Here is a 27,530-nt window from a genome sequence, read left to right as displayed (position 1 = left end):
GGCATAGACTGATGACGCCAGCTGAGGCGATAGCAACAACTCATTTAACAGAAAATTTGGCCCCCAGCACAGAATTTGAAGGGGTAGATCAAAAGGAAGCTCCAGAAAGGAGCGTCTCTATCAGCTAGTTTAGCCTCAATCAGATTTTTATCTGACTCACGGGTTGTGTTAGTCAGCTGAAGGCAGAGGAAGCTAATCATCTTCAGTGATGCTACAGAGCAGTCACAGGAGATGCGGTTGCCCCCTTCTAGCCTCTAAAGTATGGAACAAGATTTTGATCAAATCTCATAGCTTTTCCCAAGCACTCCACCAGCCTTCTATTAGACTTTTGTCTTTCCCCTTTACAAAGCCTTCTACGGCGTTTCCAGAGATCAAAGAAACGTTCTGCCACAGAGCAGCGAAGACAAATGTGCAGCACTTCAGCCAAGCACATCGCTCCGATCCTTCTCAGCTGGACATTAAGGGAGTTCTCTGGTCTGGTGACCCCAGCAGCATCACCTCCCTGCTGGGGGTGCTCGGGGGTGAAGACTTGTGGGCCAAGCCTGGCAGCACCCGGAGATCTGCTGCTACTGCCCTGTGTGCTGCAGCAGCATGGAAGGAATGCAGCTGGATGTAATACAGCACTTGCTGACTTGGCCTGGTGGGAGCAAGAGGAGAATCAGCCCTGTGGTCTTGTCGTGGTGAAAAATGACCCCATTCACAGACACCCATTTCCTGGAAGGAGGAAGAAAACCTGACCAAAAGGAAGCTCGCTGCTGAAATAATGTGCAAGACTTTTCTCCCCAGCCGTACAGGCACTTGAAGCCTGTTCTGCAGCTGCAGAAACTAAGCTTTCCGTGGCAAGTGGAAGGTATAAAAACACATGACATTTAATTAAATGCTGCAAGCAAAGCCTGTTCCTCTGGAACTGCTCCCTGGTGCAGTTTGCACCGTGTGCCCACCAGCACCACGTCCCTGCTCGCTCATACACCAGGTAATAACCCACCCGAAATGCTCCCAGCCAACACACTCACCGAATTCAGACTGTGTCCCCGGGTAGATTATTCTGAAAACATAATCCGTGGCTTCGTCATCTTCCTTGTCGGACGCAGACTCGGAGGAGCCCTGGGGACTTCGCTTCCTCAGCCTGGGAAACACCTTCCCCTAGAGAACAAAGCCCACTTTTCACAACGCCCCACCGCGCAGGGCAGCGTGCTGCTGCCTCGCCTGCCAACCTCCAGCCCAGCCAGAGCACGTGCTGTGTCAGCCTGGGTGATGTCTGCACACTCTCTGTGCTGGAGCAGTCCCTGGATCAAGCTTTGGATTATGCAGAGAATACGTAACCCCATCTATGTAGACAATAGGTGTAATGCACAGCAAGGTCCGTGAGAACCAGACCATCACATCCCACTTTGGTTTGACTGAGGAAGGTGCATGGGGCGGTGTTAAAAACGCAGCTTCCAGATGCACTGGGCAGTGGGTGCTCCCCAGCAGAGCTGCTCTGAGACACCCCAAAGGGCACGGCCAGCAGGAAACCCCCATGCAGGGGCTCAGGAAGAAGCCCAGCTCCACGTGCCTACCTTTCCCCGCTGGGACCAGAGGGGTGGGTCCAGCTGCCCGTGGGGCAGGAGGCCGTTCTCCAGGCAGGACAGGAACTGCAGCAGGTGCCCTCCTCTGGGGAACCGCAGCGGAGGCCTCTGGATCCCATCCTGGCTCACCAAGACAACCGTTCCGCCGCTGTCTACTATTAGCAACAGTGACAGCAGAGAGAAGACACACACGTGAATGAGGGAAACATTACCAGTCAAAAATGCAGAAGGCAGGCAAGAAAGCTCAGGGAATTGTCTTTCTGGCATGCAAAACAAAGATTTTCATCCTCGTTTGGATTCTTTCCTAAGTCCATTGCAAGCCCGAGGGCCCTGGAGAAAGCCTGCCAGGGAGATCAAGCCCTCGAAACCACAGAGCACTGCTCCGCAGGGAGCCCTCCCCAGCCAAGCACCACAGCCAGGAGCTGGTTTAAAGGATTTCCTAGAAGCAGTTACAGAGCAGCGACCACCGAGAGCTCCTGACATCTGCCTTGGAGCTGAATCAGAACATCCCATCCCCATACAGGCACACCCCAGAGACCCAATGATGCCAATGTCAAGGTGATAGCAGCCCTCAGCAGCCCCTGCTCTGGCCTTACCTTGCTGGTGGCAGTGCAAATAGACAATCTCCTCCAGGCGAATAGTCATGGCATAGTCCCAGTACACACTGGAAGAGAGAAAGAGAGCAAGCTGAAGTTCAGGCACACATCAGGCTCTGCTTCTCCTCGTAGCAGCTCCAGATCCTGCCTCCAGCTATCCTGACATCAGGGGAAGCTACAGAAAGGCTCAGTATGACTGCCACGAGGCCACAGAGTAAGGGGCAGCTTCCCTCCAGAACCTGTTACTGTCCCTTCTGCTACAGCTCAGTGAGGGCAGGTTCAGCCCAGAACAGTGCAGCTCAAGCCTGGGCCACAGCTCTACCGAGCTCTTGTACCCAAGGGAGGGAAATAAACCCCAGCAATCTGTGCTATTTCAAAGCTGAAAAAGAATTTGGTTCCAGCTGCTTCTGTTCTGGAGCTGTGCTCCCTCAGTGCAGCCACCACCGGGTGACTGAGCACATCTCTAAGTGCTAGGAGATGCCAGTCAAGATAGGGCAGCATGCAACAGAGAGGCACCAGGAGGGAGGGGACTGCCCCAAGGAGACATCACCCTCACCCAGGGCTTCGTTTCTGCAGAGAGTCGACTAAAAGGGCTGCTCTGTGAGGGTGCCAGCACTTAACAACATCCTATTCCTTTCAACAAAGCAAATTCCCAGTTCTGAGCAGCTCATCTGTCACTTTACCGCAATAGTGCTTCAAGTGAAGGTGTTACAGTACGGCTCCTAAAACAAATGGAAGGTGTGTGTGTAACAGTCACTTCTTGTAGGGTCATACTTACTTTGTCACCCGTCTCCTCTCCTCCTTGGTAACGTCTGGACACTGGGAAGTTTTAGAGCTTAGGCTGATGCCCAAGTCAAGAACTCAGAAAAGTAGTGTTGAGATGAAAATAGCATTTTAGGGGGAGGGTACCAGGTAAAAGGGAATGGCCCAGGTGCCAAGAAGAAAGGGGAGATGAAAAGAACACAGGTAAACAAAACCCAGAACGCTAAAATTGAGTATAAACAAAACTGTCAGCAAGTTTCGTCGAAGATCTTTACCCCAGGCCAAAGGAAGCGCGTCCTAAATGCTGCAGCTTTCCTGGAGTATTTGCTTTGTTTTTTTCCCCATAGGCAAACTGGGACCTGACGTGACTCAGCAGTTAGTTAAAAGACTGCAGCTACCAGGAGAAATGCCAGCAGCCCATAATGCAACCCCAGGCAAAGGGGCATGGCAATAGGCTGCTCAGCAAATGTCTCCTGAGCAGACCTCAGCTAGAAGAATGAACTCCAAGGGCTCTGTTAAATCAGAGGGATTTTGAACACCTGCACAGAGGATCAGCTGAGACAGCGCCACAAAATGGAACCCACTCTGTTACCGAGGTATTATTATCCAGGAGCTGATCATGTCTGCAGACACCCTTCCTCATTTATGAGCTTCTCACTTTCCCAGCTTAACCAGCAACAGAGGAGAGCTCAGAGGGCAGTAAATCACACTGCTGGGCACCTTTCAGAGCCCTCTCCGGGCACCTTGCTGAACACATCCGGCAGAGATGGGCTACAACCACAGCATCCCCCACCACCACAGAACCCATGGGAACCTTTGGCCCTTCTGCCCCGTGCGAGCACACACACCGGGGAGTCAAGTCACCTCTTCTCGTAGTCCAGATCCCCCACGGAGCCATTCATCAGCTGGTTGGGAGTCCACTTCAGCGCCATGATGTCGGCCGTCTGGTGAAGGGACAGATAGCCCGGGATCGCCTCCATGTCGTCTCGCTTGAGAAGGGAAATGCAGACAGAGAAAGATAGAGTGAGCTGTTGAGAGCAGCCCGGGTGGCACCAGAAGCAAGCACCATCACCTCGTGCCACCCAGGCTGACCCACAGCCTGGAGCACAGTCCACCCACCAACAGCAAGGAACCCGCAGTGGCCCTACCAAACCTGCCAGCAGACAGCAGGACCCCTCACAGGCTTGGAAAAGGGCTGAGAACCCAGCTGAGGCAAACCTCACAGCCTTGCCTATGAAGTTTTTACTTCATTTCTTGGAATACAGTAAGCAAAAAGGGGATGGGAGGAGGGGGTTTTGTGGCCTCCGGTCAACAGAGGGCAGGGAAAGCAGCCTGCTTCCACTCAGAACTCTTCCATTCGCTTGGAAGGATCCGTGTCACCAGGACCTCAGCTCAATCATTGTTTTCCCAGATGAGAAATGAGCCTGTCCCCTTCTCCATCACACAGCAAGGTGGGGCAGAGCCACGCGGTGGGAAGGGAGCAGTACTCGCCCCACACTGTACTCACCGGCTGCACCAGGACATTGTTTTTGCCATAGAGGAGCGTGGCTCGGGAGTTCTGGTGCAGAGACTCCACGTAGTCCCGGGCAGACAGCGACGGCCGGTCGTCCATACTGCCGCTCGAATGCCTCTTCTGAATCTGGAAGAGATCCACCTACAAACGTGAGGTGAGCGTGGGCACCTCCTTCTTCCCAACAGCTTTTCTTGAACGCTCATCCCCTCCTTGCATACACCCGAGAAACTCTCTGATAGAAATCTCTCCCTGTGCATCCTTTAAGAGGATCCCTGGCTCTGGCCAAGCTCGACTCGACTCACAGAAGCCCCAGGAGCGTGCTCTGTTTGCAATAAACCGAGCAGACTTCAGCTGCCTTCTCTTATCATTCATCCACGCTGCTCCCAAAGGGCAGACACCCAATGATGCAATTCCACATCGGTCCAGCACACCCGCAGTCTCCACAGCCCACGTTCGCAGAACTCCTGCCTTGAAGATCTGAATTATCTCCACTTTTCCACCCTCTATTATCAGAGTGGGAGCCGTGGGGCTGCCCCCCAGCCACTCACGCAGAGCGCCGGGCGCTTGGTGGGCGAGTCCTGGCGGCAGTGCGAGCTGTGGATGCGGTGCCTCTGCACCAGCTCATCGGCTGAAGGGTCTGTCCAGAAGTGGTCAGCTGTCTTCATCTTGGTGTACTCCAGTGCACAGGGCCCCACTGCACAAAGATAAACCACAGCCACAAGGAAGTCAGCAGCATTATTCCAATGACTGCGGCCCGTGCTCAGGTCCCCGGAGCCCAGCGTCCCAGAGCGGGGCAAGCACGGCGCTCAGCACACATTGCTGCACCATGTAATGGCAGCAAAGAACTCGGAAGTGGTTCTGCCCCTCCACAGCTATTAAGCTTTATGAAGTTCTTACTAAAAAATAATTGAATTGGGATCACAGAACCAAGAACTCAGGTTCAGGAAGCAAGCTACTGACTAGGGTAAGAGGAAAGTGTTACCCAGCAAAGATGCAAGAATCGGTCCATCCACAGGATCCATCAGGAGAGCTTCTTTCTCATAGTACTTACTAGAAGAAATGAAAAAGAACAGCATGCTGCAGCATTTCAGCCCCCTGGAAGAGCTGAACGACAGAGACTGAGGTTTGAACCACTGTAATGCCCTCCTCTGTCTGCCTCCCTCCTTGATGGTGAGAGGGCAAGGAGCCCATGACAGGCTGTTCCTACTTGCTAAGAAATTCCAGGGGGACAGACGCCCTCCTGCAGCACAATACAAGCATCACTATCCTCTAACAAAACTTTCCTGGGGCTGTCCACCTCACCAGGTCAGGACACCTCAGCATGCAGCTCCCAGAAGACAAGGACAACGTGGTCCACAACAACCATTCCATCAGCAGAGCAAGCATGGCCTGTCATTTTTAGGGAGCACACACGGCTGGCCAGCAGCAGCGTATCAGCTGGAGTCCCCGTGCTGGGAACAGAGTGACACAACCAGCACAGAGTGACTTCTCCAGCCCACCTGGACATATCTCAACCATAGCACCTCCAGCACGACTGGAACAAGCTGCAAGGGGAAAACGTCGGCCGGGGCCAGCACTCACCTGCTGTTCTCTACTAAGTAATGCACGATTTTGTCCAAGACCTTGTCAAAGAGGGCTGTGCGGATCCAGAGGTGCTTGATGGCCTGAGGAGACAGGTTGGGCAGCTTTGGCATCTTGCGCACGTTCTCTGGGATGCTCTGGACTTGATTTCGTCTGTAGAGGCAGAAGGTGACAACATCAGAGACTGCTCCCCTCATCCATCCCATCCCCTACCCCAGAAGGCCCACGGCTACATCCGAAAACTGCCTTCACTAAATCTGTTTCCAACTGTAAAGGCGCCCTAGAACAAGTCTCTGCCCCCAGCAGACTCCCACTGGTTCCTCCTGGTGCCTGAGGACAGCAGTTCATAAGCAAAGCAGCTTATCTCAGGACAGCTGAAAGATTCCTGCCCCCAGGTAGCTGCTCCATCCACCTCCCTGGGTCCTGTCCAAGGATGAGTAAGCCACACTTAAACAGAGGTTGAATTACTGCAGGTTACAGCCCTGTACAGTGAAGCAAACCAGATTTGGTTCCAGTTGGCTTCATGCACTGGTCCATAAACCGTGGCAGTTCAGGAGCAGATGTGTGTCGCTGTCCCTACAGCATGACACAAAGGGCAGAGAAAGGAAGAACCACAACTCATCATCTCCCAGAGAACCCACCAGTGCACTCAAGGTATTAAAAGCCCAGGAAAGGACTCTGCTCCACTGGAAGAGCAAGTCCTCCTATGGAGACTCAAGGTGGACACTGCAATCCACAGCTACGCTCAAACTAAGCACCCCCACACCAAAATGCAGGCAGGCTGTGGGACAGCGGCCACGCTGGCGCCTTACGCATTCTCGATGAGCTGCTCCAGGTCTTGCACCTTCCTGCAAAGCTCCTCTGCCAGAGGAAAGCTCTTGCCCACCTTCATGAACAGAGCTGCTATTTTGTTGCTGCGCAGGAATCCTGCTGCCCTGCGCTTCAGCCCGTACAGGACACATGCTTCCACAGCAGCTGCAACAGAGCAAACTCGTTAGTGAAGCATCCATGACCTCACTGCACAGCAGAAACGTTTCCCAAGAGGAAACCAATGTCATGCTCTGTTCCTGTCTCAGCAGACAGAACGTCAAGGTACCCAGATGTTATTTACCCAAAGCAGCAGGGAGCTCATGTGGTCTTTCTTCCTGCCTATGAGTTCTGCTGACTGTACAGAGAGATTATTTTAGCTTTGCAAAAAGAAAAAAAAAGAAAAATTGAGGTTGGTTCAGCTAATCTGGACAAAAGGAGGAGTTTGATACAAGAGAACATGAACTGCAGGTATGCCGAGATGCAAGTGCCGCAAAGGAAAGTTAACCTGCGCCTGCTGCGGTGGATCCAAGGTCTCTGTAAGTCCCTGTGCGTGACCTCCCTGGCACCCTGCAGGGCCCTCCTGAAGGCAGCTCGGCTCTCCCCATGCCCTGCGTTTAAATAAAGCCCTGCACCGACCTTCCTGAAGCCTAGACACGCTGCAAACAGCACGGCCCACGCGTGGATGGGTCTTCCCAGCTGTAACAGAGCTCTGTTTGCGCGCCAGCTGCCAACGGCAAGAAGATCCCTCCCTCCCTGACAAGCACCCAAATCATCCCATCCCACAGCCATCAGTCATTCTGCACTACGTGGCTGAAGCACAGGTGGCAGACACAAACAGCCCTACCTGCCCGAGACCACACCCAGGCACTGCAGAGTGCCCAGGGGGCATCTCCCCAGCGTTCAGGCAGCTCCCAGCCCTGTGCAGGGCGGAGCAGCGGGCACCCACCTCTGCCAAGTGGGTTGGGAGCCAGCTGGAAGCAGAACTGCAAGCAGAAAAGCCCCGTGAACACCGAGCCTAACCCCTGGGCTGCTCCTGCTTGGCACTGCATGCTTGACGCGCCGTCAGTTCTGCTCTGAGTTTCCAAGCAAGCAAGTTAGAGCGCTTGTGCTGGCACGGGAAAGGCAGCAGATTGCTTTGTGCAGCACACACTGCTGTCAGCTAGGGAGCAGCACACAGAGCAGCTGGGGTGCAGAACGCCTCCCAGCGCACTACAGCAGCACAGAAACATCAGCATCCATCCTCAGTGCCGTGCCCAGAACCTCTGCAAACACTGCTCCTGCTGGGAGAGTGCAGACTACACAGGGGAAACTCTCCCTGTGCTCTCCCCAGGGCTCAGAAGCTTGAGCACACAAAGTGCAACTTGCCCACGTTAAATCCGAGAGTAATGGTGTTTTCTTCTCTAACCTTATGATTTTTGGAGCCCGGTTCATTATTTCCTTCCGCCACCACTGCAAACACACGCTCTGCCCATCCCTAAGGGCATAACCTACAGCAGAGAACACACGGCACGGGCGCTCTGCTCTGTCTGGCTGTGCCCAGGCCAAAGACCACAGAGCTCTCAGAGCTCCTGAGCACGTTTCCAACCCACTCGGCGGCTGAGCGCTGACGCAGACAATGTGCTCCATGGCAGGGGCAGCCCCCAGCCCTGCCACCGGCCCCCGTCAGCTCCCAGGGCAGCGTGAACATGACAGGTGCCAGCTCGCGTTTGTCTGCATCCAGCAAGGGCAGCTGCCCTTTGCTGCCAGCCCATTGCTCTCATCAGGAGGGGTTCGCGGTACACTGGCTCCGCAGAGGGCCGGGAGGATGAGGAGGGCTCTGTGAGGAAGGCAGCTCTCCCCAGAGGAAAGGGCAGCTCTGCTTAGCCAGAGCCGGGCTCGAGCACGCTCTGCTTGTCAGCAGCGGAGGTTATTAATAAGCTCCCCCGGCTCACTGAGAGCTGCAGCAGAGGAAGGCGCACAGAGCATCCAATTTAGAGAGCAGCACAGCCTGGCTCCTGGTCCTTCCACCACCCAGCGGCAGCGCAGTGGCATCAATAAGAACCAGAAGGAACCGACCAGTCTTTGTGCCCAGGAGCCTCAGCTCCGTGCCGCAGGCGGCTATAAATAATTGCAGGCTGCGGAGCCTCGTGCTGCATGGAACGCAGAGAATGAGTCACACCTTGAAGCCTGCTCTGCTCTTTCGATGCCTTTCAGTCGACAAGAGCACAAAGGCACACAGGGCCCCGCCAATCACCTGCTGTATTTCATCCAGGAGCCTGGGACAAAAGGAAGAAGGCAGGCTCTGCTCTCCAAAATCAAAAGGAGACCTCACTGCCCCCTTCTCTTTCTGCTTTGTGTGTGCGCCCGCGGATGCTCTGGTCTCATTCAGCGCTACACGAGTTACCGGAGCAACTCCTTCCAAAGCTGTCATCGCTTCTGTCATTTACTTCCCAGGCTCCAAATTAGCAAGCTGCCCTTCAGCAGTTTGTGCGTGGAGGAGGGCTGCTCCCCCTCTGCACGCTGCCGGCAGCGTTTGCTCAGCAGCAGCCACACGGCCCCAGCATGGGCTGTGCCGAAGCACAGCTGAGCGTGGCTCAGTGAGTGTCCCTGCAGAGCGGTGACAGTCACAGCACACCCCACGGGCACAGGATGCCCCCCCTTACCTGCAAGAGCCCCACGGCTGAGATGCAGGTTAGGGGGGTCTCTTGCTTTCGGGAAGCCTGGGCTTCACACTTGTGCCTTAAAAGAAACTTGCAAGGCTGGGGAGACTGCTGGGTCCTGCACCAGCACTTGGCAGCAGCTCTCCCATAGAATCACTTGGGTTGGAGAAGACCTTAAGGCCCCCAACCCCCTGCCGTGTGCTGGCTGCCCCCCAGCTCAGGCTGCCCAGGGCCCATCCGTGGCCTCGGGCACCTCCAGGGTTGGGGCACCCACAGCTCTTTGTGCAGCCTGTGCCAGGGCCTCACCCTTTGAGTAAAGAATGTCTTCCTAATGTCAAACCTAAATCTTCCCCCTTTCAGTTTCACACCACTCCCCTTGTCCTGGCACTATCAGACCCTGTAAAAAGCCCACTTCCCAGGAGGGAGCAGGAGCTCACAAGCTCTCTTCAAGCAGGGCAGCAGCTCTGACAGAACCATCCATTGCAACGCCATCTGCTACAACGCCATCATAAACCTAGTACTGCTGAGAGAAGAGACTATAAAGAGATTCAAAAGCACCTGGGAAAACACCTGGGGAGGTACAGACTGAATATAAGAAAAGAACTGTTTACATTGAGGGTGGTGAGGCACTGGCACAGGGTGCCCAGAGAGGTGGTGGTGCCCCGTCCCTGCAGACACCCAAGGTCAGGGCACGGGGCTGTGAGCACTGATGGAGCTGTGGGTGTCCCTGTGCACTGCAGGCAGTGGGACCAGATGGCTTTTAAAAATCCCTTCCAACTCCAATGGTTCTGATGCTATAAAAGCACCGTTATGCAAGCCAATTGCCAGGTGGGAAGGCAGCAGGGGTCTTGCTCTTCTTCCATAGAGGTCACTGCTTTCTCCCCATAGCAGCAGCTGCTGGGAGCAGGCGGAGGCACCAGGCACCTCGCCAAAGCACACTCAAGCTCTGGGTGAGTGGGTAAACACTCGACATGGACAGGGCTGGGCACACAGGCAGCACAGCGCGTGCCTGACGAATGCTGCCTGCCCGCAGCCCCTCACCTGCCCCCATCCCACCCGCACCGCACAGCTGAGCAACGTCCTCATCCACTCAGCACCGAGGGGCCGGCTCCAGACCCAGGGCTCCCCACGCCACAACAAACTCATGCATCAGACAGCCTGCAGCGTCCCCTCGTTATCAGCAGGGTGACGCTAATTGGGTTCATACATAGGTATGACATTCACCATGCACCCGCCCCATCCAGCGCCGACCACCTCCGAGGGGCAGACAGGCGTACAGCGTGAACGGTGACCGAAGCTGCACAGAAGGGTCAGGGCAGCAGGAACAATCTCACTTTGATGGCAAAGCCTCCCCCTGCTCCCCCAGGCGCTCACCGCAGAAGGAGATGATGTGGCTGCTGTCCTCGTGTACAAACTTCCTCGTCACCGCCTCCTCCATGATCTGCTTCACCTGTGGAGCACACAGTGGGTTAGAGGGATTGTGGAGCTTCACCCCCACAGCAAAGCGGGACCTGGGGTGGAGCGGGCACGAGATGGCTGGCATGGGACACGGGGAGCCCGGCAGCGCCAGGGTCAGCGATCAGCCGGCACCAGCTGTGAGCAGGAACCCCCTGCACGGCAATGCAATCACGCTGCCCTCCAGGCGCTGCTCACGACACATCCCAGGCACTCATTTCAGCTGACTTAATCAGAAGGAAGCTGTCATGTAGGTTGTACATCAGGAGCACAATTATGGGAAGAAAATAAATGGTAACCCACGTGGGACGCCCCATCCCTGGAGGTGCCCAAGGACATGGATGGAGCCCTGGGCAGCCTGGTCTGGTGGGGGGCACCCAGCCCACGGCAGGGGGTTGGAACTGGGTGATCTTTAAGGTCTGCTCCCAAGCACCCTGCTTTGCACTCCTTGGGTTCAGAAAATAGAGGGTAAAGGGCTCACGGGGCAGAGGTGTGGGCGTACAAGCAGCTCAGCGTATTGAGATGTTCTCTCTAAAGGCAAAGGAAAGAGAAAAAAGGGCAGGTCAAGAGCTGGACAAGCAAACCTTGCATCTGCAGAGCCTCTAATGGCCTCACTGGGGGAATTAAGCTCCTTAGGAGGATAAAAATCAAGGCCAGCTATGCACAGCTGGCCGGCCAATAGAGGAAGCCCTTTTCTGAAAATGGGTTAAGAAAAAAGTCTCACTGTGAGCAAAGCCTGCAGTCACCCCTCTTGGTCACAGCAGCTGCTGGGGGGCACGGCCAGGCCAGGCCAGGCCATAGAAACCCCAAAGCCCCAATAGAGCGGGGAGGTTCTCCAGATCTGAAATCCCTTCCGCCGTTTTGTGATGGGGAAACCCTCGGGGGAACTGGCTCCCTGTGAATCATCCAAAAGCGTAGATGAAGGATCCGTATTTTAAACCCCCCCCCCCCCCCCCCCAAAAAAAAAAAAAACAACCTGGGAGAAACACTTGGGAATCAACGCACGCAGCGCATCACCAAATCACAAACTTCAAACAAGGCTCTGGGTTCAGACTGAAGCTGCATATCCAAACATTTGGCAGCTGCTGTCCCACTGCTGGGCTGCATCGCTCACCCCATCTGCTCAGCGCTGCCATGGGGCACAGCGGGCACCTGGCCTGGATGGGCACCCAGCTCAATGCAGCAACCCGCAAACAAACCCTGCCAGGAGCTGCAGCTCAGTGGAAAATTACCCACTGCGGGGAGAAAAAAAAGATGAAGAACCCACAACGCTGTATTGAGCGAGGTTATCGCGCCGAGCCACATAAATCAGAGGTATTTAAAGGAAGAGGAGTGGGGAGGGCACTGCAGCAAGGACACTCGGCCAATGCAAAGGGCTACATGTGAGCAGATGCATGAGAAATAAAGCCTGAGAGCGAGGGCCTCATAGCAGAGCGCATTCAAACACAGCAGTCCCCACTTTGCCCACATAGGGACATATGGGGCAGCTGCAGGTAGACTCCAGAGGAACGCTGGGGATGCTCCATGGGAGCGGAACCGTGAGCACGGGGCAGGCGGTGCCCCACCTCCAATCTAAACTTTGTTTGCTTTCCGCATGTTTGCTTTGCCCATTTTTCACGAGCTGCCACCTTCTCGTTCTCATTGCTGCTCTGATTACGCACTTGGAAGTCAATTCTAGAACAGAAAAGCCCGTCTCCCCATCGGCTTCGGTGCAACGCGTCCACACGGGAAGCCCTTGGCGTAACCTGACCGCTCCTTTCACTGCTCCTCTCAATCAAGGTCCCGTTCCAAGAATAAGCTCTGGCTAAGCTCTGCAGCAGTTCCCCATGCCCCATGCAAGGTCTGTGCATGCAGCACTGCCACTCCTCAGGTATTACACAGCGCTAAGGGATGGCTTACTGAAACAGACGCAACATTAATGCGTGGGAGCGGTCCCAGCAGTTTGCATTTGCAGACAGCGTTTTGCACCCCACTTTCTTCGGAGGCATCGAGTCGAAGTCATCAACCCGTGCGTGCAACGCTAATTTAAGACCGCATCAGCTCACGCCGTCGCTGGTGCTATTCCTGTGGTGTTTGTCACGCGCAAACCTCCGTGCCATCTGTTGGCACTGCTGGCACCGCCGTCACACGCCCAGCCGACACCGCCGCGCTTCGGGAGGAACTTCAGCCCCGCCTCTGTTCTCAGGGCCTGATCCTGAAGGCTTGCCCCAGCGCCGGGTTCCGCCCAAAGCCCGCACGCCCGGAGGTGCTGTGGGGCAGTGCCACGCGCTCGGGGTGCACGGCGGCACGAGGACGGCGCTCCGGCAGCTGGAAGGGGAAGGAACGCCGGCCTCGTCTCGCTGAGCACCGGGAAGGGTGAGGAAAAGAGGAGCAGAGCTGCCTTGTGCTGGGCATCAGAGCCAGCCAGGGCGGGCGGAGGATGAGACACCAGCGCTTTTATCTTCAAAAGGAGAGAAAATGGCCCCCAGCGGTTACTAATACTCTTCTCAGAAGAGATCAATGCAGGCAATCAAGGAACGCGGCATTAAAGCCTCCTGTTTACTTCTGATACACGGACGTTTCGAGCGTGCTGACCGTGCTGCTGGAGAGCCCCTCTTTCATTACAGACCTTCAGCTTATCATCTGCATCTTCCTTCTGTCTGAGCCGCCCTGACCGGCGCACAAAGCCTCGCTTCTTTAGTTCGGCCTTGAGAACTCCGACAGCTCCCATCATCCCGTTCTTCCAATCCTAATAAGCTGGAATTAATTCACAACTTTCTGTTGCTCCTGAGTGAAAGAGCTGGCACGGACCCTGCAGCCATTTGGGCTGCCCAGCAGGAGCTGACCTGAGGGAGGAAGGAGGAGATGCTGCCTGATGCGGTCATGCCTGCGATAGAAGGAGAGAGCAGCTGCAGCAACACCCACCCCAGCCATCAGGGAGCCAATGTATCCCATAGAGAGGGAAGGCCACGGGACAAGAGCTGGCAAGCAGGCTGAAAGTCATTCGACAACTGGATCTCAGTGACCCTTATGCATCCCTTCCAACTCAGATCCCTACTGTTAAAACACCCGGAGCTATTGGCTGAGAGGCAAGTCGAGTAAAAACGAAGTTTTCGCAGAGGAATAAGCAAGATGATTCTCTAATTCCATACTCCATCCAGCCTTTCGTGCAGCTAAATCCAGGCACAAGGTAGCACAGCCTGTATTTCACGGGTAACATCTGCTGCCCCACCTATTCTTGTCTGCAAGGCAATTAGCTTGGGGGGGGGGGGGGGGGGGGGTGGGTCAAAACACCCTGCCACAGAACTGCAGCAAAAAGGAAACTTTCCAAAAGAAAGAAAAAAATAAAAATAAAAATAAAAGGAGGGGGGAAGAGGGTGGGTTGCATTCAGCACATTTGCAGTTGGAAATTCAGTCTGGGATATTTCGGGGTTGGGGTTTCTAAATCAGCTTCGCTCCATCTGATAAAGGCTCTAAAAGAAAAATCAGAGAAGATTTGATGTTACTGGTCCTGCGTAACAGGAACCAGAATTCCCCCGCAAACCATCCTGCCACTCTTCCCCTGCAGCCTGCTGACAGACAGTCAGTTTTGCAGCTTTCGAGATCAGTTTGATTTATTATAACCATATGGGCACACACACACACACACAAGAAAATGACAGCGACAGCCCAACTCATCTCAATCCACAAATCTACTGCAGAGCAGGACTTCTTAAAAATAAAAATGCATTAACCATGGCAACAACCGAATGCTGGAGCCCATTTGCTCGCTGTAGGGCTATGGACAGTTCCAGCTATTGTTTACCTACCTCCTCTAATCAGACATTGCCTGCACTGTGTTGTTACTCCTTCAGCTATTGCCCTATGGCTACAGATGTGATGTGGCTTCCCCTGTGTGATCCGTGGCTGTTCCCAGTCCCAGCGGAGCTCACTGACACGTGGGAACCCCACCAGATCCCAAAGCACCACGGCTGAGGGCGTGCAAAGCAGGCTTGGTTTGATGGGATGAGAACATGGAGTTTTGTGAGAGGTGAGAATGCAAGGGCTGGGAAAAGAAAATAAGGGTTTCTGCACTTGGCCCTTTCTAGTGCTGCTCCAAAGGCTGCACAGACTCCCGACTTAGCCCGAAGTCAGTCTAGAAAAGGGAAAGAAATGACAAAAAACCAGCAAAAGCGTAAGCAACATGGGCTTAACGAGCAAAGAAAGGGAAACAGAATGCCCCACCAGCTCCCAGTTTCAGGGATGTCACTAAATAATTACATATGTAACCTACAGGATCATGTTTCCTCGTTTTTTTTTTCTTTAAATCCTAACGGAGCAAAGAACGCAGAGCATGGATCTCACATGGAACCCCTGCACCTGTGTGGCTGCGTGCAAACAGCCCGGCCTGCGGGGCCAAGGGCAGCAGCACTGTGCTGGGAGAAACCCTGGGGCAAGCGCAGCTGCCCGATGCATGCGTGGCAAAGCAGCAACCGAGCCCAGAGCAGTGAGACTGCCTGGGAGAGAGCCTGCGGGCAGCCCTGCAGCATTAACGGCCAGGCTGGATGGGGCCCTGGGCAGCCAGAGCTGGTGGGGAGCACCCAGCCCGGGGCAATGGTGTTGGAACTGCGGGACCTTTAGGGTCCCCTCCAGCCTAAGCCGTTCTGTGATTTTATGAAAACCTCAGCTCTGCATCAGCACTGCCCCTGCTGTAGAGCTGCTATGAGGCGCCTGCTGATGGCACGGCACTGTGACACACGGGCTGGTGGCATTCCACCAGGGCAGAACGGCTCTTTCCATACCCTGCCTCATCCTTCCCCTCCACCTGCCTTCACCAACCCCCTGTGCAGCCCAGCGGATCCGTTCAGAGCCAGCACACAGCTCTCCCGCGCTCCCAGAAGGGCACATCCCAGCCCTCGGCTCTCCTCCTTTAGGCACTCTCCTCAAACATAGGGACCCTGGAGAGACAGAGAGAGAGAGAGCACGGAGAGAAAAGCCCAGCACCGGCTGCTGCCAGCGTGGGAGATGCTCTTGGAGACCGGCCGTGCCCGCTGAGGCCCAGCAGGCTGCGGAAGGAAGCTCCGTCCTCCTCCGGCCGTGCTCCCGGCAGCCCCATCCCCACCTGCAGCCTCGGGAGGAGCCGCAGGCAGACGGCAATAACGAGATGTCGGCTTCAGCCAGGATGCTAAAGAAATGTCACAGCCTTTCGCCGGTTTAATAGCTGTCGTCAAGGCAACGAGTAGCGCTCCTCGCCACCACGCCCGGCGCGGGATTAAAGGCGGGGAAGGGGTCTGGACGAACAAACGCCGGGCTGTCAGCGTCCCTGCTCGCTCCCAGGAGGGGCACCGCTTCCCCGAGCCCACCGGGGACGCGCGGAGACGCTCACGCGGCCAGAAACAGAACACCACGAGCTCCCGGCGGAGCCGGCCTGCAGGGACAGCCCGCGGGCAGGGATGCTCTCGGGGACGCGGGGCTCCGCGGCACACCGGGTCTCTGCAACGGGTCCCACGCGGGGACCGGCCGCCCCCAGCCCCACCGGCCCGGCCCGGCGCAGCACGAGGACGGACCCGCGCGGTTACCGCTGCCCCAGGGCGGCACCGCCCGGCGCTGGGCACGCACCCACGGACACGCGCGGGTCCCCCCGGGACGTGAACGGAACGGAACGGCCGCTCCGGGCACGGCAGCGGGACGGCTTCCCCGCACCCACCTCCTTCTTGACGGTGCGCAGCAGCCGCTGCCGGGTCTCCGCTTCTGCGGGGAGAAGGGGAGAGCCCCGTTAGCACTGCCCGGCCCCGCAGCCTCCCCCGAGCCGCCCAGCCCTTTCCTACCCTGCCCTGCCCTACCCGCCGGAGCCGCCGCCATCGCCGCGCTCCGCCCGCAGAGTGGCTGAGGGCCGGGCCGGGCCGGGCCGAGCGGGTCCGCACCGCCCACCGCACCCGCCGGGGTGGGGCCGGGGCCGGGAGCGCCGCCAATCGGAGCGCGCCGCCGGGGGCGGCCGGCAGCGGGGAGCGGGGAGCGGGGCGAGTGCGGCCCCGACCTGCGGTGCTGCGACCTCTGCGGGACTCGGACCCTCCGCGGGGACCCAGCCGGGCTCCAGCCTTTCGGCAGCGGCCGCAGCAGGGCTTGTCCTTTCAGTGAGGCGACCCCGGACTGCCGCCGTCCCCCCGTGGGGACCGGACGCGCTCCCTGTCCGCTCAGCCCGGGCCGCAGCCACGTTTGTCCCCTCGGGGGGGACCCCAGCCAAGGCCCCGTCCCCTCCACGGGGACCGCGGTGCGGTTTGTCCCCTTGGCGGCGTGGCCCCGTTCCTGCGGCTCCCCGTCCACAGGCAGCCCCGGGACCCCCAGGCCCGGTGTGCCCCAGGGCAGCGACCCACAGGGCTGGGTGCCGGGTCTCGTGTTTTGGGACATGTGGCAAAGCCCTCTCCCCGCACAGCCCCGCAGAGCCGTGTCAGCCCACTGCACTCCTCCCGTTGGCGTTCTGCACCGAGGAGGAAATAATGAGCTGCAAAGCCCTATTCGCAGGAGACCCGGAGACGCCTGGTATCAAAATCGCAAACACTTCAGCGAAAGCCCTGGCTCGCAGCTCTTATTAACATATTTTCTGTTTTTCTGTTCCCTCGTTTGATGTTCCAGGACATTTCCATAGAAACGGCATCCTGGCTCCTCAGCAGTCCAGTTCCCACTAACCACAAACCACATTAGCGTGGGGCAGAGCAAGGGAGCTGCGGGCTGGGGGGAACGCAGGACTCATCCCTGCAGTTTGCCTTTTGCACGGGCACCGGCAGAACCTCCGTGCCACACCGGGTCGTAGAGGAACACTCTTTCCTCCAGTGCCATTTGCTTTTTGCTGCTAATTCTCCTGCTAAATGCCGTGCTAACGCAGGCGGATGGCGCCCGGGGGGGGCTGTGAGTGCCAGGGACCCCAGCCTCACCCGTGCAGGTGGCACACGGCTCTGCCGCTCCGCCCGTCTTTTCTTTATGTCCTACGGTGCTGAACAGGCAATTAAGGCAGGCTAATAAACAGCCATGATGAAGGCATCGCAGCCTCGTAAAGCACCGCCTCGGAGCGCGTGAGCCTGCCATGGTGAGCTCTTGCTTTCTCTTCCCCGGAAAACACACCCGAGACCAAGGATGGGTGAGATGGGATTGGCCCCCGATTTCTGAAGCCTGGAGAGCTTGAGCAGGAGCACGTCGAGCTACACTTAATGTGATTAAGTTACATCTCTGCGTATCACGCTAATTAAATTAAGCTTCCCACTGCTGCCTCTGCGGCTTAAATGGAATGGTGGCTCTCAGACCACAGCTCACCTCTCTGCGTTTCATGGCACGGGGGAGCGGGTGGGATGAATGTGCTGCGCTCATTAGGTCGGCGTGCTGTACAGAAACTCATCCAGCTCGGTGGAAAGTCAAATTTAACTCTGATTCCAGCTACATTTCAACGGTGCGTTTTAAATCAGAAGCGCTTTGGATCCAGCTGCCCCTGCAGCTGCCATGGAATCGTAGAACGGTTTGGGTTGGAGGGGGCATTCGTTCCATCCAGTCCCAACCCAATGCTGGGGGCTGGTGACCACCCCTCAGATCAAGCTGCCCAGGGCCCCATGGACCGTCACGATGGAGCTGTGGGTGTCCCTGTTCATCGCAGGAGAAGGGACCAGATGGCCTCTGAGGGTCTTTTCCAACTCAAACAGTTCTGTGGTTCTGTAGCACTGGGTAGCGCACGCAGCCATGCACACCAGGACTGGAGAACTGGGACCAGAATAAAGAGAGCTCTGGGGAACAGCTTCTGAAAGCAATGGGGATCTCAGAGCCCGCTCCTCATGGAACTGACAGCAGGTGCCTGGGGCAGGTGGGGCTGGCAGTGAGGCGAGCCCTGTGATTGCAGCTCACTGGGCCGGGAGCAGCCCAGGGGGGGTTCGGCCGGAGCAGAGCATTGGCATCACCAATAGGATCTGTGAGACCCCCTGGAGAAAATAAGGGTCAGCTGCAGAAAAAGAGCTGCTCGTTTGGTGCAGTTGCTATGACACCGACACCGTCTCTGCTGTCACTCACGCCGAGGATTCTCCGGTGGGACCAAGCCCCAGCACTCTGCTCAGACACCGCCGTCCCCGGGGGGGCACAGAGCCGCCCCCAGCGCCCAGCAGCCCAGCACCCATTTGCTTCAGCTGCAGATGGGTTTAATGTCCACACCCACGGGGTAGGAGGTGCTGCTGGAATTCACAGCTTGGAGAGACACGGATCCCCTATAAACACAGAGGGGGATTAACTGGCTTTCACCTGCACGCTAAGCCCCAGCCGGGGGAGCCATGGGGGCCGGAGGGGGGCACTCGGCCCTGTGCAGCAACAACAAAGGTGGTATTTGAAGCAGGGCATTTCCAACAGGTCCCCGTGTGCGTGCTGCAGCACTAACCGTGTCTGGAGGTCTCCAGCTGGCGTCACGTCGTCACAGCAACCCGCCGTCCGTGTCCCGTTCTGATCTCATTTGCAGTTTCTTTTAATTACAGATGAGGGGTGCCTGGAGCACGGTGCCCTGCGTGCAGGGGTTTGCTGCGCGCCGCTGCACGATGCAGGGAGCTGCCCGGTTTGTTTGCAATGAAGTTCGCTGATAAACTATCAAATAGAAGAGAGCAATGGCTCTCAGTACCACACCATTCCCCCCCGATAGCATTTGGGCTGCAGAAGTTATTTCACTTTCCAGGGGTACAACCACTTGCACCGTCCAGAGCTCGAAGCACCGCTGAGTGTGGCAGCAGGTGGAGGTGCCTCCGGCCTGCAAATTGCACCAAGGACAAAGAAATAACATTGCATTGAGAGGAAAGGGTGCGGAACCAAACCACCACCTCTGCCTTCACCCCACAGCGGCGTGCAAACAAAACCCACCCCAACAGCAAAACGCTCTCCTGGATGCGGGGAGCAGGGGGATGGAGCTGTGAGCCCCCCCCACCCCTCCTGCACTGATCAAAGCACGGCTCTCCCCGTCGGAGCCGTGGGTTCCCAGCTGGAGGTGGGGACACATAGGCAGCCGGACCCTCCCCTCCTCGGATCTGTCATCAGCCAGAGAAAAATCCATCCTTCCCTCCCCAAGTTGCTCACCCGACCCTGCAGGGCTCACAGGGGCGCAGAATGGGGGAGCACTGCCCGGTGCCTGCCAGCCCCCCCCAGCAGGATGGGGGTCCCGGGGCCGTCCCCGCGCCCCCAGCCCACCCCCGGGACAAGTGGAGCAAGAAAATGGATTTCCTCCTCTCGGTCGTTGGGTTTGCCGTCGATCTGGGCAACGTGTGGCGCTTCCCTTACATCTGCTACCAGAACGGAGGGGGTAAGGACACTGCTGGGGTTGCTTCAGTCAGCTCTGGGGGGAAAAGAAAGCTGTCTGTCGGCTTTGGGATGCTGAGAACTCGCCGTTGCTTTTCTCTGTTTGTCTCTAGCTGCTCCTCTTTGGAAAGGGCAGCTCCACTTCTCCCCACCTCTCTCCTCTCTGTACCCTTTCTGCCTTCCCAGCCCCTGACCCCATCCCTAGCGCTGTCCATGCCTTCCCCACTGGGAGCAGAGCTGTCGGGCACGGCAAACTGCTCCAGTCCAGAGCGATGGAGCTGCGCATTTGGGGTGGGAGGCTCTTGCTGATCTTATCACCGGGTGCAAGCAACCTTCTGGCAGGCAGTGCTTTGAATAACCCTGCAGATACCCTCGGTCTCAGCTCTGAGCCATGCAGCTGTGGTGCTGGGCACGGTGCGAGCCCCGGACTGCGAGCACAGCACGGGGTGCTCCCTCCCTACGAGGCAGTGGAAGGTAGAAAAGCTCCATCAAGGAAACATCTCGAGTAAATGACAGCTAAATAAATTGCTTTGAATAGACCAGAATAATAACAACAACAACAACGAACTCTTGCACAGAAATTATAAATGAGGAATGAAAATTTTGTGCTGTTTGTTTGCAATAGCACAGCAGATTTAATTGCCAAAGTCGGCATTGGGGTAACATCTTCTCATGCTCGGGAAAATTAGAAGGAGATAATTAGTACCACACTCAAGGCTACAGCGTGGATCCCAGGTGCCCCCACGGAAGCAGTTATTTGTGACTTACTCCTGCGGGACCAGCAGTGAACTTCAGCTGCTCTCCATCGATGTGGAGGGAGCTGTGGTCCCTGGGTGAGGAGCTGGGCTCGGGCTGCACCTCCAGGGAGGGATGGCTGGACTCCTGGCCAGGATGAGCCTGCAAGGCCGGCAGCACCGTGCCATGAGGACAGGGCAGCTGGGATGCGATGGCCCCAGTGTGAGGAGGCTCTGACAGAGAGAAGCCGTGGGGGTTCAATTAACGACACCCAGCTGAGCTATCCCGACAGCACAGCGAGCAGCTCCGCTTCTAAAAAGTCCACTGGGCGCAACGCAGCTCTGCTAAAAGCGCCGTTGGTGTGAAAAATGCAGATGTCAGCGTTAATTACTTGTATCTTGGGGTGACAATGCATAGTCAGTGAGATTTTCCCTAAAACTTTGAGACCTAAGAGGCACACGGTGGCTCATCCCCTACGTCTGGTTTGTTCTGCTCATTGCATCAGCCTGGCTGAGCGCTCCCAGTCATGCACCCACCTGTGAGCTGCTTGCTCCAGGGCATCCTGAGCGATTTGCAAAGCCTGCATGCATCCCAATGTTCATCCACGCTCCTTCGTGACACATCCCTGTGCACGCTCACCGGCTGGCACAGGGTTGCAGCAGTCACCCCACTCTGCTCCTCACCCCACAGGAGCCTTTCTCATCCCATACACGCTGATGGCTGTTTTTGGAGGGGTGCCCCTCTTCTACATGGAGCTGGCCCTGGGGCAGTTCCACAGGACGGGCGCCATTCCCATCTGGAAGCGCATCTGCCCCATCTTCAAAGGTGAGCGACTCCCAGCCCCGCTCCATGCGGAACTACCAGCCCCACACAGGACCAGCAGCCCTATGAAATTCCTCCAGCCCCATGCAGGGCACAGGGAGAGGCTCAACTTTCCCAGGCTGCGAGAGCCTGTCCCCCTCTCTCCACAGGCGTCGGTTTTGCCATCTGCATCATTGGCCTCTACGTCTCCTTCTACTACAACACCATCATCGCTTGGGCACTCTATTACTTCTACTCGTCCTTCTCGGGCACCCTGCCCTGGGCGAGCTGTGACAACCCCTGGAACACACCCAACTGCACCAACTACTTCGGGAGGAACAATGTGACCTGGACCAACTTCTCCAGGTCCCCTGCTGAGGAGTTTTATACGTAAGTGTCCACATGTGGGCAATGAGTTGGAGTCGGGGCACGTCACCGTGGCAGCACTTGGCTCTGCTGCGTGGGGAGCAGGACGGGGGGCCTGCCAGCAGGCGTGCCACTGCCCATGGGCATCATGGGGAGATGAGACCCTGAGACCCTGTCTGGCCATAGGAGGAAGGTCCTGGAGCTTCAGAAGTCTGGCGGCCTGTACAACGTGGGGGGGATCCGCTGGCAGCTGCTCCTCTGCCTCTTCCTCATCTTCACCATCGTCTACTTCAGCCTGTGGAAAGGGGTGAAAACCTCTGGGAAGGTGAGAGGAACCTGTGCCAATGCTGCTGCAGCCCTGAGCTCCTGCCTGGCTAAACTCGGGGCATCGTCTCCTCCCAACCCCTGCACCCAGCTGGTCGGGTGCTCGGTGCCGTGGCTGATGGCTGCCCCTGCTACAGGTGGTGTGGGTGACAGCCACGCTGCCCTACCTCGTCCTGCTCATCCTGCTGGTCCGCGGGGCCACCCTGCCTGGTGCCTGGAGGGGGGTCCTCTTCTACTTGCGCCCAGACTGGGGCAAGCTGCTGAGCACAGCGGTGAGTGCAGGTGCCCCGTCTCTGCCTACCCTCCCCCACCCCAAGGCCAGCAGCACACAGACCCCTCCCGCAACGCGCACCCACTCCTGCCCACTGCTCCTGCAGAGATGAGATACCCTGGATGGGCTCTTGGAAATGTAAATCTATAATTGAATCACCCATCTCATTGCCGCGGCGGTTTGTTCGAGCCGTGTTCTCGCCCTGGCTTGACAATAGGCTTCCTGTGGGTAATTACCAGGTGACACTTGAAAATTCTCATTAAAGATAACCAGGGCCATGCTGCTGCTGGACCAGGCACAGAGGCTTGAGGCTCCCCTTGGCTTCCTCTCCCCTTGGGCACAGCAGTCAGGGTTAGGGCTAGCCCATCCCTGTGTCAGGCAGGGGGCCTGCTGTGGGGTGGACATGGTGCAGAGCACCCGCTCAGCCTCCAACTGCCTGTTGCTTCTGCCAGGTCTGGGTTGATGCTGCTGCGCAGATTTTCTTCTCCTTGGGTCCTGGATTCGGTGTTCTTCTTGCTCTGGCCAGTTACAACCATTTCCACAACAACTGCTACCGGTGAGCACCTGCTGCGGGATGTGGTGCGGGCATGGGGCTGTGCCAGCACGGCTGCAGCAGTGCCCCACAACCGTGGGCTGAGCACTTCTGCCCATTTCCCTGATGATATGGGCATGCAGGGAGGGCTCAGCTGCTTGCCATGTCTCCCTGCCTTCTGTCTTCCAGGGATGCACTCATCACCAGTGCGGTGAACTGCCTCACCAGCTTCCTCTCGGGCTTTGTCATCTTCACCGTGCTGGGCTATATGGCCGAGATGCGGGATGTGGAGGTGGAGGATGTAGCCAGAGACAAAGGTTCATCCCCTACTGCCCCAGAACCCCATCCCACCTGGCCTCGCAGTGCCCCTCCTGGAGCTGGGGGGTCCCTGTGCACCCAGGGGTGCATGGAGGGCACTGAGGCTGCTCCCCACCCTGAGATCCCACTGCTTGCCAGCACCCAGAAGAAAGGCAAAGCCAACCTGTGTCCCCTCCTAGGTCCCAGCCTGCTTTTTATCACCTACCCCGAAGCCATCGCCAACATGGTGGGATCCACCTTCTTTGCCGTCATCTTCTTCCTGATGATGATAACGCTGGGGCTGGACAGCACGGTAGGAGCCTCTGCAGCAGCACTGGCACGAGGGCAGGGAGAAGATTCTGCCTCACCCCCGTGCTCCATTGGCAGTTCGGGGGCCTGGAGGCCGTGATCACCGCCGTGATGGATGAGTACCCCCAGGTCCTGGCCCAGCGCAGGGAGCTCTTCGTCCTCGGCCTCATCACAGTCTGCTTCCTGGGCTCGCTGAGCACCCTCACCTATGTGAGTACAGCCCGGGGAGGCTGCCGGCCTGCGCTGTGCCCCGTCACTGAGCACAGTGCCAACCCACCTCGCTCCAGGGCGGTGCCTACGTGGTGAAGCTGCTGGAGGAGTTCGGCGCCGGCTGCTCCATCCTGGCCGTGGTGCTGCTGGAAACCATAGCTGTGTCCTGGTTCTACGGTAAGAACGGGCACCAGCACGAGGCCTAGCACTGGCCAGGACAGGGCTTAGCAACGGGACCGGGCCTAGCAACAGGATGGGGCCTAGCACTGCCATGGGGCCTAGCACTGCCATGGGGCCTGGGCCCACTCCACGGCTGCCTTGCCCCGTGACAGCCCCGTGCTCCACAGGGATCCAGCGGTTCTCCCATGATGTGAAAGCCATGCTGGGCTTCACCCCAGGGCTGTTCTGGAAGGTCTGCTGGGCAGCCATCAGTCCCGCCCTGCTGGCAGTGAGTAGCGCATTTCGCGGCCCCTCCTGCTGCCGTGCTCCAGGGCAAAGCTTGGAGCTGGCAACCAGGTGCTTGCATGAGCGCTGTGTGGCCCTGAGGCTAGTGCTGCAGCTGACCCACAGCTGCGGAGGGCCAGCAGGGCAGCTTGGTGCTGTGGCACATCTGTGAGCTGCTTCCTGCTGGCTCTGCTCGGGTTCCGCAGTTCATCGTGGCCAGCTCGCTTCTGGAGCAGCCGCCCCTGGCACTCTTTGGCTACCAGTACCCGGCATGGAGCACCTCGCTGGGGCACCTCGTGGGAGCGTCCTCCTTCATCTGCATCCCTGTCTACATGGTGTACAAGCTGGTCTGGACGCCGGGGTCCCTCAAGCAGGTCAGAGCTACATCAGCACGACACTGTCCCCAGGTGTCACCCCTCCTTTTCACCAGTTTTTGGGACATCTCCCAGCTCGGGGCTGTTGCAGCCCAATGGAAGAGCAGCAGCTCCTGCTGGCAGAGCTCAAGGTCCCATTGCGGGGAGGGAATCCGTTGCTTTTCTCTTCCTGCTCCAGCGCCTCGCTGTCTGCATTCGGCCAGAGAAAACAGCACGAGACCCCCAAGCGGAGACGGTGGGCATGGAGCCGGTCCTGTAGCACGACGAGGGGACGCAGAAGCTGCTCTCCACTCCCTGTTCCCTTGTAACACCCATCAGGCAGGCAGAAGAAAAGCTGCGGTCACTTTCACCATCCTCTCGGCCAGCTGGCCCCACAGCTGCGGGCATCGCGAGCGCGCAGTGACCACGGTGCCTGCGGCAGCGCAGTGTGCGGGAGCTGCATCACCGCTCCACGTCTCGGTTCCCTTTCAAAGAGAAAACAAAGCCCCAGCTGTGAGCAGGCTGTGTGGTTTCGGGCTCTTTAGGGTTCATTCCCCCCTGCTCCATTTTGGGGTGAAACCAGCACACCAAGGCACAGCAGTGTCCCCACGGTCACTGCCACCTTGTCTGGCCGAGGGATACCTGTGGTGTCACCATGCCACTGGGTCCACGCGACCTCATCAACCGCAGCCACCCCTGCTGTCCCCCTGGCAGCTCTGAAGCAGTTAGCACAGAACAGAACAGAACTGGAGAGTGCAGCCAAGAGCTGGGGTCACACAGGGATGGAGGGGACCCAGGGCAGGGGGCACATGGGTTTGGGGAGAACACGGGGATAGGAGGCACATGGAGATGGGGACAACATGGGGTTGTGGAGAACATGGGTTTGGGGGTGACACAGGGACGGGGGACACATAGGGATAGGAGATAGTGATATAGTGATAGGACAAGTGGGAATGGCTTTAAACTAAAAGAGAGGAGAATGAGGTTGGATGTAAGGAATTCTTTGCTCTGAGGGCACCGAGGCCCTGGCACTGCCCAGAGCTGTGGGTGCCCCATCCCTGGAGGTGTCCCAGGCCATGGATGGGCCCTGGGCAGCCTGAGCTGGTGGGCAGCCAGCACACGGCAGGGGTGGAGCTGGGGGATCGATCTTTAAGGTCCCTTCCAACCTAAACCATTCTATGACTCTATGAGACACGTGGAAGCGGGGAGAACAAGGGGATGTCGGGAGGCACACAGGAATGGAGAGAACACAGGGGTGCGGGCGACATGAAGATGGGGGAACACACGGGGACAGCGAGAGCCTGCGGGGAGAGGGGGAACACGCAGGGCCGGGCGGGCACAGCGCTGGGGCACGGCGGTGACGCTGGCGGGGCGGGGCGGGGCGGGCGGCAGGAAGAGGAAGCGGCGATCTGCGCCGTGCCGGAGCGGGGAGCCGAGCCGAGCGGAGCCGGGATGTCGCTGCGGGGCTGGGCGCTGGCCGTGCTGGCGGCCCTGACCCCGGCGGAGCGCAGCCGGCCGTACGCCGTGCTGCAGAAGCAGAACCTGGGTAAGGCGGGGGCGGGCGGCTTCGCTTTGTGCCGCGTGGCGGGGGGTTTAACCTGTCGGCCTCCTCTCTCGCAGTGCTGCTGGGCAGCATCCTCAGCGCCCTGCTGCTCACCATCGTCCTCATGGCCGTCTGCGTCTACAAACCCGTCCGCCGGCGGTAGCGGCCCCGCTACGCCACCCGGGAGCCGCCCCGCCTGGGTTCCGCTCGGCGTCGCCGCGTCCGCTTCTGCTTCGCGGTGAACCGCGTTCCCGGCCCCAGCGCTGAGCATCGGAGCCATGGGGAGCAGCCGGGGACGAGCAGGATCGCGGGGCTGCGCCGGGCCGCCTTCGGCCTTCCCAGCACCGCCGGCTTTCGCTCCGAGCCAGGCGGCCCAAAGCAGCCCCGTGCAGCACGGCCGCGAGAGACACGCGTGCGGGCCGCTCCCGGGCTGTGCAGAGCGCTCGGCTGGGAGCAGGTCCTCTGCCCCCAGAACACCCGCAGGTCTGGGGGGGGGGAGCCGGGCCCGCTGGGAGCTCTGCACTGAAGCCACAGCCCGATCCTCACCATGCATTTTTTGGTAACAAATTCAGGGGTTTACACTGAAGTCACACGTGCATACGGATGCTGCTATTTTGTTGATGTTGTTTGTTCTGTTTTGCACTGCTGGGAGTAGTAACTGGATTTTGCTTATTAAGTATTACTTTGGTATTTAACATAGGGGTCGGGGCTAGTAATTTATTTTAGTTTTAAAACTGTACCTCCAGAGTGAAGGTGTTGGGCAGTTCTGCAAGCCCTCACACTGCAGCCAGCAGGGCCTGCTCCGTTAGGTTCAGGGACAGCTCGTGGAGCTGGGGGTTCCCTTTGCTGCTGCTCTGTGCATCAGCAACCGAGCCCAGCCTGGAACAGACCTCGCTTCTGATCTCAGTGAAGCACAACTGAGGGAGCAAACTAATGGTGGGATGCTTCTTTCTGCTCTTCTCCTTGGTTGCAGAGCCGTGGCTCGCTGATTTTTGCATCCTTTGTTCCGTGTAACACTGTGCCCAGAGCTGTGTGCTGTTCATGGGTGCAGCCCCGGGCTCCCTGCAGCAGCGTTGTTTGCATTCATTCTTCACCCCCTGCTCTGTCTCTCTGTACAAATAAAAGAAGTAAACACTGCAGGACTCCTTTCTTTA

At 57.8% G+C, this 27,530-nt stretch overlaps 2 protein-coding genes across 10 annotated transcripts in view; one reads left to right on the top strand and one right to left on the bottom strand.

Moving 5' to 3' along the window:
• The window catches only part of SGSM1 (small G protein signaling modulator 1), a 28,457-nt gene extending 11,672 nt beyond the window's left edge, over positions 1 to 16,785 (bottom strand). For 4 of the 9 annotated variants that reach the window (XM_021413085.1, XM_021413090.1, XM_021413091.1 and 1 more), the window contains exons 1-13: positions 16,726 to 16,785; positions 16,590 to 16,633; positions 10,844 to 10,919; positions 6,833 to 6,995; positions 6,021 to 6,173; positions 5,422 to 5,489; positions 4,988 to 5,133; positions 4,434 to 4,565; positions 3,791 to 3,915; positions 2,943 to 3,005; positions 2,165 to 2,232; positions 1,560 to 1,723; positions 1,014 to 1,143 (exon numbers count right to left, since the gene is read on the bottom strand). In XM_021413085.1, the coding sequence (XP_021268760.1) occupies positions 1,014 to 1,143; positions 1,560 to 1,723; positions 2,165 to 2,232; positions 2,943 to 3,005; positions 3,791 to 3,915; positions 4,434 to 4,565; positions 4,988 to 5,133; positions 5,422 to 5,489; positions 6,021 to 6,173; positions 6,833 to 6,995; positions 10,844 to 10,919; positions 16,590 to 16,633; positions 16,726 to 16,744 (1,351 nt within the window). In that variant the 5' untranslated portion in view covers positions 16,745 to 16,785. Of the gene's footprint in view, positions 1 to 1,013; positions 1,144 to 1,559; positions 1,724 to 2,164; positions 2,233 to 2,942; positions 3,006 to 3,790; positions 3,916 to 4,433; positions 4,566 to 4,987; positions 5,134 to 5,421; positions 5,490 to 6,020; positions 6,174 to 6,832; positions 6,996 to 10,843; positions 10,920 to 11,648; positions 11,872 to 16,589; positions 16,634 to 16,725 lie in introns of those variants that run through there. The other 5 variants (XM_021413087.1, XM_021413094.1, XM_021413086.1 and 2 more) reach the window with 4 other exon arrangements.
• Positions 20,003 to 27,515, top strand: LOC110406491 (sodium-dependent serotonin transporter-like). The gene is made up of 14 exons (XM_021413067.1): positions 20,003 to 20,195; positions 21,617 to 21,695; positions 21,767 to 22,117; positions 22,280 to 22,418; positions 22,555 to 22,689; positions 23,141 to 23,244; positions 23,410 to 23,537; positions 23,718 to 23,830; positions 23,905 to 24,036; positions 24,114 to 24,213; positions 24,384 to 24,484; positions 24,687 to 24,854; positions 25,033 to 26,379; positions 26,454 to 27,515. The coding sequence occupies exons 1-13, from the start codon at positions 20,003 to 20,005 to the stop codon at positions 25,111 to 25,113; spliced, it is 1,824 nt and encodes a 607-aa protein (XP_021268742.1). The 3' UTR covers positions 25,114 to 26,379; positions 26,454 to 27,515.

Source organism: Numida meleagris, chromosome 14 (genome assembly GCF_002078875.1).
Source record: "Numida meleagris isolate 19003 breed g44 Domestic line chromosome 14, NumMel1.0, whole genome shotgun sequence".
In the NCBI taxonomy this organism is placed as follows: Eukaryota; Metazoa; Chordata; class Aves; order Galliformes; family Numididae; genus Numida; species Numida meleagris.
Note: the sequence above shows the minus strand (reverse complement) of the source record. Positions and strands in the feature narration are given on the sequence as shown.